The sequence below is a fragment of the Dipodomys spectabilis genome, unplaced genomic scaffold (assembly GCF_019054845.1).
Source record: "Dipodomys spectabilis isolate Male_0828 unplaced genomic scaffold, ASM1905484v1 ptg000095l, whole genome shotgun sequence".
In the NCBI taxonomy this organism is placed as follows: Eukaryota; Metazoa; Chordata; class Mammalia; order Rodentia; family Heteromyidae; genus Dipodomys; species Dipodomys spectabilis.
In genome coordinates, this window is record NW_024870772.1 from 35,094,767 (window position 1) to 35,108,889 (window position 14,123).

General features: G+C 39.9%; 1 protein-coding gene across 2 annotated transcripts in view; it reads left to right on the forward strand.

The window, feature by feature from the left end:
* The window catches only part of Fry (FRY microtubule binding protein), a 365,147-nt gene that overhangs the window by 201,441 nt on the left and 149,583 nt on the right, over positions 1-14,123 (forward strand). For both annotated transcript variants that reach the window (XM_042685416.1, XM_042685417.1), the window contains exons 12-13: positions 12,618-12,721; positions 13,598-13,706. In XM_042685416.1, the coding sequence (XP_042541350.1) occupies positions 12,618-12,721; positions 13,598-13,706 (213 nt within the window). The remainder of the gene's footprint in view (positions 1-12,617; positions 12,722-13,597; positions 13,707-14,123) is intronic.

A 14,123-nucleotide genomic window follows, 5' to 3' on the forward strand; every position in this document is an offset into this window, starting at 1 on the left:
TTTGAGACAAGGTCATTAGGCTGGCCAGACTGACTTCCAACTTGTAATTCTTCTGCCTCAGGAGCTGGGATTACAGGTCTGAACCACTGTGCCTAGCTTTACCAGACAATTCTTAGGCTGGCATATGTGCTTCTTACTAGAGAGGAGAGAATTTTTGTTTCCAGTTTGGGGAAAATAAATCTATTCCAATAAGGCTCACTGTAAAGTTAGAATTAAATGCTACTCTAAATACAGGTATTGCTATATTTTACCTAACTGACATGCTTAGGCTGACCTAAGCTATTTCCTATGCTCCATGCTTCCTTCAGTAAATATTTCAGAAATAAAACTCCGTCCTGTGGAAAGACTGACCTAGTATCAGAGATCGTGGACCACAGGGTCAGAGCATTCTGCTCAAGCCACATGATAGTAATCAGTCCTAGGCCTGTGCTGCTGTCCAAGTAGACTGGCATGAGAAACAAAGCCATAGTCTTTGAAACCAAGGAGCCTGCAGGGAAAATCACTGTCATAATTATCATTAAAATGTGCTTTATGGGGCTGGGAATGTGGCTTAATGGTGAAGTGCTTGCCTAGCATGCATGAAGCCCAGGGTTCAATTTCTTAGTTCCACATAAATAGAGAACACCAGAAGTGGCACTGTGGCCCAAGTGGTAGAGTGCTAGCCTTGAGCACAAGAAGCTCAGGGACAGTGCTCAGGCTGAGTTCAAGCCTCAGGACTGGCACAAAAAAAAAAAAGGGTGTTTTATCTCTGGTGCTAGTGGCTGACACTTATAATTCTAGCTACTCAGGAGGCTGAGATCTGAGCATCACATTTCAAAGCCAGCCTGAGAAGGAAAATCTTATAAAACTTGTATCTCCAATTAGCCACCCAAAAGCTACAACTGGCTCAAGTGATAGATTGCTAACTTTGAGCCAATAAATAAGCTCAGGAACAGCACCCAGGCCCTGAGTTCAAGCCCAGTACCAACACACAAATACACACACACAAACCTATACATAAAATAGGCTTTATCATTTTGAAATGGGAAACAGTTTCAGCGTGTAGTGAAAAACTGATAAAAGCCAAGGAAATGAAAACCCTCTCTAGAACTATAAATGGTATGTATTCATCACACCTGTGGCCAAACTGAACCAAAGCCATGGTTCAGTTTATTTTACCAGTGGAATGTTTGCTGTTTTAAATACTTACTTAGAATATCTTGGATATGCTTATACATGTTGCCTTGTATTGTGTTTTTTCTTAAGACATTTTAATTTGGTGAAGTGATTAAGATTAATTATATTATTTTGACATTTACCGTAATTACACAATAATCTGCATTAGAGCTTGTTTTAAGTACCAGCTATGACCTGGCTCTAAAAGCTGATTGTGAAATTCAAGATTAGAATCACTCTTGCTTTTTTTTTTCAAATTGGCAGGGAAATATAATAGCAGGGGAAAGACAATGTAGGTTTTAAGTACTCAAAAAAAGAGCTTTTCAGGGTTATCAGCTGTTAGGAAATAGATGCCTTAGGTCTTTTGTTTGAGGGCCTAGCCATCTGCCCTGCACCCTAAAATACAATCCAATGTTCTTGTTAGTATGCAATCCGCCTTTAAGTAATCCCGTTATTAATTCCAGTATTTGTTATATATTTTACACAGATACAAAAATGGCCGTTGTAAAAGAAAAATGACCAAACATAGTATAAATGCAGCTTCTTGAGCATATTATATTTAATAGGTTTGTGATGATTTTTTTGGTTAAAATTAAAACATGTGCACTGTTCACTACCCAAAGGCCAGAATTTACTTCTGTGAGCCAATGAGGTTAAAAGGTTTTTTGTCTGTTTGTTTTGTCCACAATTGTTTTTGCATCTAGCCGAGGAGCTTACTTTAGAACTGAAGTATTTCCAAATTGGAATACTGTTTAGTGCTCTGATCGAAGCCTACTGGAAGAATTTAATAGAAAGCTTAAAACTAGAAGGGGCTGGATGCTGACAGTAGTTTCCTACATAAACATTTCACACGTTAGGATCTGGAGAGGGGATTTTTGGTAGCAGTGGGGTGTTCCAGCCCTCAACTTTGCACTTGCTTGGCAGGCACCCTACTTCCAGTCCTTTTTGCATTAGTTCATTTTGAGATACTGTCTCAAATTTCTGCCTGGACCAGCCTGGACAACAATCCTCCTGTTTGCTCTTTCCATGAAGCTGGGAAGATGGGTGCATAGAACCTCACTCAGCTTTTTATTGGTTAAAATGGAATCGCACAAACCATGTGCCCTGGCTGGCCTCAAACTGTGATCCTCCCGTTCTGCGCCTCCCATGTAACTACAATTACAAGCCTGAGCCACCACAAAGAGAAGATGGGAAATAGTGTATAGAATCAGTGCTGTGGAGAGACTGAATGAGATTCAGATTCAATTCATTTCAGCAAGGATTTATGTGTATTTAATCCTTATGTGAGGACTTAGGCAAAGTGCTAGAAGAGGGGAGGATGAGGGGAAGATAAGTAAAACTAGATATAGAATAGAGTCCCTGTCCTGGGGTACTTAGCATTTTCTTGATTCATAGGAAGTAAAACAGACTTCTATTTATGTAAGCTGGGAAGAGGAAGCTACCTGTGTGATTTATAGATAATGATTTACAGAGCTCTTTCACTCCATGAAGCATGTTTTGTTTCTGTTTGGTTTTATGTTCATTGTTGTTCTTGAGGCAGAGTCTCCTTGTATGCACCAGACATGCCTCAAACTCATTCTGTAGCCCAAACCTTACACTTACAATCTTCATGCCTACTAGAACGATTATGAGCATGAACTACCATATCTGGCAAGAAGTATTTATTAGGCAAAATGAAAGCAAGAATGTTTTCATCTTTAAGTAATAAACTGTTGGAATTCACCAACACAAGGCCAAAAGATTGTAAAAAGATCCTTGAGGAGTTATAAACAGATTAATACTATATTATACATGTTGAGAATTGAACCCAGTAGGCCTGTGAATGAGGTGAAAGAAAAAACATCTCATTTGTCTGGTTTTATTTTGTTATATTTTTGTTTGTTTGTTTAGACAGGGCCTTACTAGATAGCTCAGACTGGTCTCAAATCCAATCTTCCTACCTCCACACATGCTAGGATTACAGGGCTATTCTACCATGCCCAACTACAGATGATTTTTAAATGTTATTAATATATAGTAAGCTTTCCAAACCTTCTCACACAGTCTTAGTAGGGGAGGAATACTTAAGGACAGACCCATGTGGCTTCTGAGGGACACTTGGCCTTGAATAGCTTCCACGTTTTATGCTGTGTAGAAGCAATTATATTTTATTAGGGACCAGCTATCCAGCCTTTTCCCAGGCACAGCTTCCTTCCCAGTTCATCCCCGAAGCTTCAGGAAAAGGAGCTTAGGTGTGTCATCCACACTTACTTGGTTACCTTCTTCCATATGAGCTGCAGAGGTAAGCTTTCCCAGCAGCTATACAACAAAGGCAGAGAAGGACAGTCACATGTTTTTAAAGGAAGCAAGCTGTTGGATTCAGCACTCAATAAATGTCAGTGCGGTGGCTTCTTCTCAGGATCTGCCTCTCGTAGGCAAGTTGTTTAGGGAGCACCAGCCTGACTGCTTTCATTTAAACTTAATTAACTTAGTCCATCATATATTGGCAATTGGTTGTGTTAAAGTGATGGGAAATTTATGGCACCTTTTCACCAAGACATTTACTTTATTCTGGAACTCTTAGTAATCAGTGACCATTCCCTATTTTCTTCTTCTTTGTATTTTATATCAGTGTCTGAACATATTGAGGTAATGTTCAGCATGGTGTATTCCTTTAATAGCTGTGGGAAATTGTCTAACTTTGAAAGCAACTAAAATAGGCTTTAAGAACTTGATTTAAAGGGTGGAGAATGTGACTCGGTGGTAGAGTGCATGAAGTCCTGGATTCGATTCTTCAGTACCACATAAACAGAAAAAGCTGGAAGTGGCGCTGAGTCTCAAGTGGTAGAGTGCTAGCCTTCAGCAAAAGAAGCTCAGGGACAGTGCCTAGGCCCTGAGTTCAAGCCCCAAGACTGGTATTTAAAAAAAAAAAGAACTTGATTTAATAGATTTGGGGGGCAGGCAGGAGGAACTTTCTGGTTTTGGTGATATCAAAGTTTGAACTTCTTGAACCACACCTCCAGCCCTTTTTGCTCTGAAACTGTTTCTTTAGATAAGAGTCTCACATCCCCCTACTTTCCCATGGCGTACTTTGTATGGCAATTCTCCTACTTAAGGTCACCTACCATCTTACTATGGTTAAAAAGCACCGACACTGGTTTATTTATTGAGATTGGGCCTTTTAAGTTAACTTTTTGCTCAGCTGATCTCAGATTTCACTTCTCCCATCTCTACCTCCCAAGTATTTGGGTTTACATGTATGAGTCACTGTACTCACCTTGATAGTTTGTTTTTTAATGTGATATTTGTTGCACTCATAGTAACTATGTGCTAATTTCTTAGCTTTCACAAAAAGATATAATTGGGTTATTTTTACTTTTTTTCAAAAATGAATATACTGCACTTAAAAAAAAAGCTCAACTCTAGGCTTTCATATACAATGAGACCAAAGGGAGACACTCTTAAGACAGAAACACAAAGGCCCAATGCCTGTGTGTATCTGATCATATAAAATAATATTTATAAGAATGAACTCCAAGAAATTGAAAACAAAAGAAAGCTCAATAATTTAAGAAAAGCATTTATGTGCTGGTGGCCCATGCCTGTAATCCTAGCTACTCTGGAGGCTGAATCTGAGGATCCATGAGATTCTTATCTTCAATTAGCCAGGCAAAAGCCAGAAGTAGAGGTGTGGCTCAATTAGTAGAGTACCAGCCTTGAGCACAAAAGCCAAGTGATAGTACAAGACCCTGAGTTTCCCTAGATTATCACGAGGTCATGATAATACCACAGGCTGCACTGAGCTCTGACAATGTTCTTAGTGTTTACATAGAAGCAATTCATCTTAAGGTTAGAATTAATTGGCCTAGTCTTCATCTTTGGAAAAGCCACAATACAGAAGAAGAAACAGTTCTCGTTTGACCCCACGCAGCACTTGCATTAGGACTGGAATTCATGCATAGATTCAGTCTGTAATGTATTGTTCAGTTCTGTACAAGTGTGACCCTGGCACCAGCTTCAGTGGTAGGAATTCAGGATGGCAAGGGCAGTAGTAATCCCTGCTCTCATAGACTATAAAGGAAGGGAAAGAGACAGAAAAGCAAGCAGGGAGAAAGGGAAAAGGGAAAAAGAAAAACTGCAGACCATGATAATCCTCTAAAGAAAATCAGTTAGGATATTATTGAGACTCATGTGTTTAGGGACAAGAAAGGGAGTTCAAGCAAGGAGCTTGGTTCTAGTAGGAATCCCTAAACAAGCCAGGTGCTAGTGGCTCACCCCATAATCCTAGCTACTTAGGAAGCTGAGATCTGAGGATTGTGGTTTGAAGTCAGCTCATGCAGGGAAGTACTTGAGATTCTTATCTCCAGTTAACAGCCCAAAAGCTGGAAGTAGAATTGTGGTCCAAGTGGTAGAGTACTATCCTTGAGCAAAAAAAACAACACCCAGGCCCTGAGTTCAAGCCGTAGGACTGGCACCAGAAATAATTAGAAAGAAGAAGAAGAATACCCAAACAAGTGTGGTGCCAGAAACATCCTTGGTGAAATTTGTCTTCTGTACTTACAATATTGTATATAATAATTACAGTAATGTTTAAAGGATAAACTTTTTAAACTTTCCGTGTTATTAATACCTTTTTCTAAATGAAGACATAGAATAATATATTAAGTTTTGCACAGTTGTTGCCTGAATGCAGTAAAATATATGGCATGATTTAGTTTTCTTTTTTGAAAATTTTCTTTGTTTTGTTTTGGTGGCACTAGAAATTGAGCCCATGTTTCCTAGGCAAGTATGCTACAGCAATTGAGCCAGGCCTCCAACACAATGTATGGCATCAGTTACATTTTTTTATTTTATTATTTTATTTATTTTATTTGGGGCCGGGTCGTGAGGCCTGAACTCTGGGCCTGGGCACTGTCCCTCAGCTCTTCAGCTCAAGGCTAGCACACTACCACTTGAGCTATAGCACTACTTCTGGCTTTGTTTTTTTTCTGCTTATGGTGCTAAGGAATCGAACCCAGGGCCTCATGCATGCAAGGCAAGCACTCTACCACTGAGCCACCTTTCCAGCACGTTTTTGAAATTTAAATTTAATTTAATTTTACTGTAAAGGTGATGGACAGAGGAGTTACAATTACATGGCATCATTTTCTTTAACTGTTTTTTTTTTCTTTTTTGGTACTGAGGATCAAACCCATGATGTGACACTTGCTAGGCAAGCACTTTGCCACTGACCATCCCAGACCACATCATTTACTTTAAAAAGACAATTTTCTTCCTAAATACTAAGTTTAAGTAGTATAGTATTACCTATTTTAATATTAGTTTTTAATTAAATTATTCTGCTCAGTATTCATCTTATTTCCATAACCTTGAGAAAAACATTTTTTTGAGAAAATCTCCTTGATTGAGAAAATCTTTCTAATCCACCTATTGAATAGAAAAATCACAATTCATAAATTGTTGGCCTATAGATTCTAGAGACCTTCCTAAAGGTTAGCCATGTGTTACTTGGACACTATGCAGTCATCCAAGTGGGATAATTATGAACCAAATAAGCTGATTCATGTATCCCAAAGAAATGTCCAAAAGAAGGCAAATGTTGGCTCTCACATGCAGCAAAATAGGACAGAGCAAAGTGGATTTACTTAAATGGTTTTCGTGGAAATGGAAGATAAAACAAGCCAATATTTGAATGTAGCAACTACAATAGATGAATGAAATGGTTATCCATGCAGGTCAACCTTAATGCACTCAAGAATCTTTAAGGAAGCTTACTAAATCTTAGCTCCAGGCTTTCAGGTTCAGACGAATGTATGTGTAGGTGAGTGGAGGGAGGTGAGAGCTGCCCAGGAATCTGTATATTTCTAAGCATCTGTTGATGACTGGTTTGTACCAATGACCCTTTCACCAGACCAGTCATCAGTGAATCCAACTGTGCCTCTTGTGACCATCAATTCAGAATTCCTTTAAATTAGTAGCAAAATTTACAGCAGGTGAGCATGTCATCAGACAGGGTAACACGACACAGGAAGGCAGTGACCAGCCTGGAGGTGAGATACAGGGGAGTGTGAAGTCCACTAGAACTGAATTAATTACCATATGAAACTATCTATAATTAATTCAGTAATTAATAGAGAGGGAGTCCAACAGAAGAATAGGCCTCTGATCTTGGGTGCTGAGACCTTTGACACAGAAGCAGTGGATGAGAATATGCTAAGAATGTCTACTCCCTGGGAATAGACATTGGCCTGCTGTTATGTTCTTGGCTAAGGAAAAACAAAGGAAGAAAAACAAGAAATCAGTCCTGTCTTCAAGCACAGAACTCAGCGGCATATTTGAGCAGCCTCTCTGTAAGATTAGGCAAATATGGAGCTGTAGTCTTTATGAAAACACTGATGCCAGATTACCTACATTCAGATTCTGACTGCCAGTGATTAGCTATGTGACCTAGAATAAGTCATTTGACTTCTCTAGGTCTTGATTTCCTAATCGATAAAATGAGAACAATAATAGTATCTAGTCCATGTAGTTTTGTGTAACTTTAAATGAGTTAATGAATGTTATAAGCATTATGTCTGTCAGCTTTCAACCATAGCAAAATTTCTGAGATAATTGATAAAAAGGAAAAGATTTCTTTTGACTCAGTTTTGGAGACTCTGAGCGATGATCAAGTAGCCCTCTTTCTTTGGGCCTGTGGCAAGGTAGAACATCATGATGGTAGCATATGGAGGGCAGAACTGCTCTCCTAACTACAAAGAAGCAAAAGAAAGAGAGACTCGAGTCCCACAATTCTCTTTGAAAGAATACCACTAACAACCTAAAGACCTCCCCGTGAGGCTCCACCTCCTAAAAGTTGCACCTCCCGGTTGCTCCATGGAGACCAAACCTTTCACCTATAAGCCTTGATAGTAAGTTATAACACATACCTTCAAAATTCTGAGAAAACAATTCTCATTAAAGCAGAGTCCCAGCTCTCATGTCGTTTGAAGCCTGAACAATCTATTGGCTCTCTCTCCATTATAAAATTCCTCAACTGATGTTATATGGAAAAGAGTTTTTGAAATGCCCAACTGCCATATAACTACAAGGTACTTACTGTTGTATTATCACAAAGACTAGCTTTAGCTACATACTAGGGATGGTTTTCCACATAGGTTCTTTATAAAGAATTCTTACTATGCACCAAGATGTTTAGCACCTACTCAGTTTGTTTGCATTTGTAATGTTTATTCTGCTGTCTAAACACAATGGTGAGCAAACCAAGTTGGTGACCATGGAATGTAAAAGAGATTGAAAACATTGTAGGAGCTGAATGCTGATGGCTCATGCCTATGATCCTAACTGCTTAAGAGGCTGAGATCTCAGGATAACAGTTCAAAGCCAACCAGGGCAAGAAAGTTTGTGAGACTCTTATTTCCAATTAACAACAACAAAAACCCAGAAGAAGGGCTGTGACTACAGTGGTAGAGCATCAGCCTTGAGCATAAAAGCTAAGAGACAGCACTTAGGACCTCAGTTAAACCCCAGTACACATACTCTCTCTCTCTTTTTCTCCCCCCCCTCCACACACACACACACACACACACACACACACACACAAAACAAAAACATTGTTGGAAAGAGCGAGGGCACTGCCAGGAGCAGGGAATAGAAACAAGGAATATAATTAGAGGGATGACACCAGACTCTTGCTGAGCTGTAGGAATTTTCCAAGTAGAGAAAGGGCAGGGAGGCATACCAGACAATATGAGAATTGCAAAGGTCTATTACTCTATAAGATTTACTGACCATGAGGTAAAGGCCTAGATATCCTGGGCAGCTAGACACAAGAGTGTCGTGTTATGGCATGAAGGCATTATCTATTAATTTATCAAAAGCCACTGAAGGACTTTAAGTGGCAGGGAATTAAGTAGGCATGTGTGTAGTTTAAGAGTATCATTTAACCATACAGGGAATGAATGAGAAGCAAGGAAATTACTTTAGGAGACAGTTGCAGTGAGATTATCCGCAAGTGATGAAAGTCTATTACTAGTACATAATGTATAAGACAGAGCAAAACCAAAAGCCACTCAGCTCTTTCAGTCTCTATCAGAGCAATCTCAGTCATAGTATTTATTTATTAAGTTTATCTTTTTATTTTTCTTTTTTGCTGGTACTAGGACTTGAACTCTGGGCCTCATGTTTTTGCTTAGCTTTTCCATTTAAAGCTCACACTAAACCATAAGTTTTTTTATTGTGAAAATACCATACAGAGGGGTTATAGTTACATGAGCAAGGTAATGAGTACATTTCTTATCAAGCATTGTTGCCTCCTCCTTTGTTTTTCCCCTACCATCCCTTCCCTCCCATCTCCACAACTACATTCCTCTCCCCACCCCCCACCCTCGACCTAAATTGTAAAGTTCATTTTTCAACATAGTGTCTTGTATATTTCATTGTTGCAATGGTCCACCTGTATCCCTATTTAAACAATTTGTTTTTTCCCTTCCCCTCCCCAAATTATACCAACATCAAATACAGTGAAAACAGGGTTTTTTTTAATATATGTATTTGTTTCTAAAAAGTTGTACTATTTATTTTCCCAGAGCTGCACAATTTATTTGGAGGGATAAGCATGCAAGAATGTCTAGAAAATCCCTTATAATAAAAATATTATTAAAAGCAATAAGCAGTAGAATGTAGACATACTATATACTTAAATACACTATAAAACCTTAACAAACTAATACAATACTAGGGTTTGAATAAGCAAGGAGAACAAAAAAATGAGAAACAGACCTCTTTGCATACAGAAATGTAGGCTTTGAGAATGATAACCACAATAAAAAAAAAGTTGGTCTTAAATGACATACATTGAGTAAATTTTTCTTCCTCAAATCTAAAATTGTCTTACTAAGGTCTTTCCTGTAGAGTTCATTTCTGTGGCTCATCTTTAGATAGTTGCAAGGTAAAATTTATTCTCTATCATTTCTGAGCAATTATAAATCCTCCCCAAATACATTCACCATATTATTCTACAAAGAAAAAAAAAGCAAGGAAAAGGTAGAGAATGGAGAAGGAAAAAGAAGAAATGTAAAGGAAAAGACCTAAAAGAAAGAGATTCACACTGAAACACACACTGCTTTCTCTCCTGCCCACAAACAGGCATTCTTAGAAATGCAGCAATAAGCAATGCTCCCACACTCAAGATAGAATTGTTAAATTGATTGGTTGATTGCAGTACTGGGAATACAACACAGAGCCTCTCCCATTCTAGGCTAGGCTAGCTTTAATGGGATTAGGTCCAAAACATCAAAGAGGAATGACAAGGCTTCACAAAAGACACTCAAGTCAACCATACAGAAGTAGGGTAGGTAGGTGTGATGGGCACACCTGTAAATGAATGAATGAGTTGGTGGATGGTTATGTGGATGGATGAATGGATGGAAGGGTTTATATGGGAGAAAGATGAATGGGTTTCTATGGGAGAAAAGAATGTGGGGAGAGGTGACACTCCTTACATGAAATGGAGGGAACAGAGCATAACTAGTTTATGGAGCTGTGAGAGAATAACTGGATGAAACCAAGTACTGGTGTCTCACACCTGTAATCCTAGCTACTTAGGAGCCTGAGATCTGAGAATCAAGATTCAAAACCAGCCTGGGGGAAAAAAAGTCCATGAAGGTCTTATTTACAATTAACCAGCAAAAAAAAAAAAAAAAATACAAATGGAGGTTTGATTCAAGTGGTAGAATGCCAGCCTTGAGCAAATAAGGCCAGGCCATGAGCAAAAAAATACCAGTACCAGCAAAAAACAAACAAAATAAATAAATTAAAAGAATAACAGGGTGGCAGAAAATATTGGTTAGAGCCAAAAACTGATGAGCAGGTATGCCATGCCTAGAAAGGTTAACTCACTCATAGGATCAGGAAGCCACCCAGTCAGATTTCTAAATAAAGAAAACTGTAATAGCTTCAGCTAGGGCCACGGGAAGGAATGAACTTAATACAGTTAGGAGGTTCCTGCCCCAGCCCAAGTGACAGTGCTGAGCACTTACCTGTAGCACAGGAAGTGGTGATAGAAGTGTTATCATACTCCAGAGAAAATCTACAAGACTGATTAACAGGATATAGTAAGAGTAGAAAGAGAGAGATGAAGGTGACGTCCATCTAGTGAGAAAACCTGTGCTCTTCTCTCTGCTTCCTGTCACCCAGCAGGTCTCCCTGCCTCCACTCCATTCTTCATACTCTGGACTCCAGACTTCCTGCCTGTCTCCTTGATGTCAGTAACCATGTCACCATCCTGAGAGGCCTGAACCCCCTGTGGAAGTGGCCTTATCAGCCACTGCTCCTTCCCTTTGGCCTTCTACACTAGCCTTTACCAGCATACAAACCATCCCTAGGTTCCAAATCAGCCCTCTCCCTCCTCCTTTTGGCCTCCAGGGCCTGCTAACTCCACCTGAGACGCTCTCCTACCCACCAGGATTTCCACACCTTTCAACGTTTCTCATGCCTAGCACAATGGCAGACCCAGTGTAGCCACTCACATATGTATTGAAAGAAGGAGTACGTGAGTTAATGAAGGAGTTAAATGGAGGAGGATATGAATGAAGGAATATGTATGTGAATGGGTTGATAGTGAATTTTCAGCTATAAATCTTTCCTGCTCTGTAGAGTTTGCCATGGTTTGCCTGTCTTCTGTACCCTAGTTCTTATCTACCAGTTTTTTTGGACTGTCTTTGTGTGTGTGTGTGTGTGTGTGTGTGTGTGTGTGTGTGTGTGTGTGTGTGTGTGTGTGTGTGTGTCCGTGTGTCCCCACATGCTGGAACTAGACCTGGGATGGGTCTTGAATTCAAGGCCTTAGCTCTCACTTGGCTTTTTTGCTTTTCATTCTTGTTGTTGGTCATAGGGCTTGAACTCAAGGCCTGGGTGCTGTCCTTGAGCTCTTTTGCTCAAGTGGTAGCACTCTACCACCTTGAGCCACAGCGACACTTTCAGTTTTTGCGTGGTTAATTGGAGATGAGAGTCTCATGGAAACTTTTCTGCCCCAACTGGCTTTGAACTTCAATCCTCAGATCTCAGCCTCCTGAATAGCTAGGATTATAGGTATGAGCTACCAGTGCCCAGCTCACTTGGCTTTTTTGCCCAAGGCTGGCATTATATCACTTTATCCACACCTTGGCTTATACTATCTTCGAGCTTACTATTTTTTGCCTGTCTCTCACTCCCCTCCCACTCCAGAAAGTAGAACATCTTCAGAAACAGGGTATTCTATTTTCACTGTAATCCAGGTTCCAACATAGGGCCTTGTGAGAGGGGAATCTGATGGGGTTGGCAGGGAGAAGAGGGGCTGTTACCAAACCATACCCAATGGGTCCCAGATAACAGGGCATTCCTACAGGCACCCACCACCCATCTGGCCTCTCTTTTTAGCCATTTAGAGAAGAATCACCTCTTTAGATGCCCACTTAATCACTAATCTTCTCTTTTGGTTTCTGTTGTAGAATAAAGACCCCAAGATGGCTCGAGTTGCACTGGAATCTCTCTACAGATTACTTTGGGTTTACATGATTCGAATTAAATGTGAAAGCAACACAGCTACTCAGAGGTGAGGAGCTGGATTGTACTGATGGTGTTGTGCCACTGAGTTAATCATTATAATCATACTGGCCAGCCACTTCAGAGGTGTTTTCTTTTCCTTCTTTTCTTTTTTGTGGATTATCTATTTATTTTTCCCCAAGTATTTGTACAAATGGGTTTCAATTCAATATGTCAGTTTGTAAGTGCCATGCATCTTGATTAGTGTCATCATCTCATCACTATCCTCCATTTCTCTCAACCTCATCCACCCCCTCAATTTACCTACTTTTATTTTCATATATGGACATTGAATATTATGATGGCGCCGGTACTGGGGCTTGAACTTGGTTTCATGCTATCCCTTGGCCTTTTCATTCAAGGCCTGTACTCAACACACTTGAGCCACAGCTCTACTTCCAGCTTTTTGCTGGTTATTTTGAGATAAGAGTCTCCTGGATTTGTCTACGTGGGTTGGCTTCAAACCACGATCCTCAAATCTCAGCCTCCAGACTGGCTAGGCAGAGGTATACCAGCACCCAGCAGAGTGTATTCTTTAATTGGTATCTACACTAACCCACCTAGAGCCTGTTGAGAACAGAGAGTTTCTAAAAGGCACAAGTGCTCTGCCATTTGGTACTTGGTTTCACAGCCAGTGGCTGACAGGTTGCATTTACCACATTGGCACAGGAAAGAATTATAATTTTTCTAACTGATCTTAGTTGTCCAGGAAAAAAAAAACTTCTCATCAAGTAATTATGCTAATGGAAAGGGATGAGGTGTTTTGTTGTCTTGTCCTGAATTCTCTGGTACTTAGATAAAACAAAAATATCTGCCATTTCCCCCTGGAAGAACCGGAACTCAGCCAATCTTGCTTATTTTCTCTTCTCCCCTCCTTCTTTTCCAGCCGACTTATAACCATCATCACCACACTTTTCCCCAAAGGGTCCCGAGGTGTTGTACCAAGGGATATGCCTCTGAACATCTTTGTGAAAATCATCCAGTTCATCGCCCAGGTAACCCAGAAGTTTCTGAAAATGAGATTCTTCTAATTGCTTTTAAGTAGCCAATCTCCTCCCCATGAAGTTCTAGCAAACAAAACATCTAAATGATTACCTTACGTGTTTATGCTTTTCAGAAAGACTTGTTTGTGTATGTGTTTGCACACATAGCCTCTTGCTTTACTTCCAAACAAATTGTGCCTGAGTCTGTCAAGTGTTTTTAGCATCTGACAAAGAAGCCGAGAGACAGTTGAAGTCTAATGTCACAAAGCCTATTAGAAAAAGAGTGTCTTGCCTCTCTCTCCCTTCCTTTCTCTGGTCCTCCAATCTGAATGCTACCACCAAATGAAAAAGCAACCACTCAGGTGTCGTCTGATATTTGTAAGGATTTCTTTTTCTTCTTCTTTATGCTGGTGCTAGGACTTTAACTCA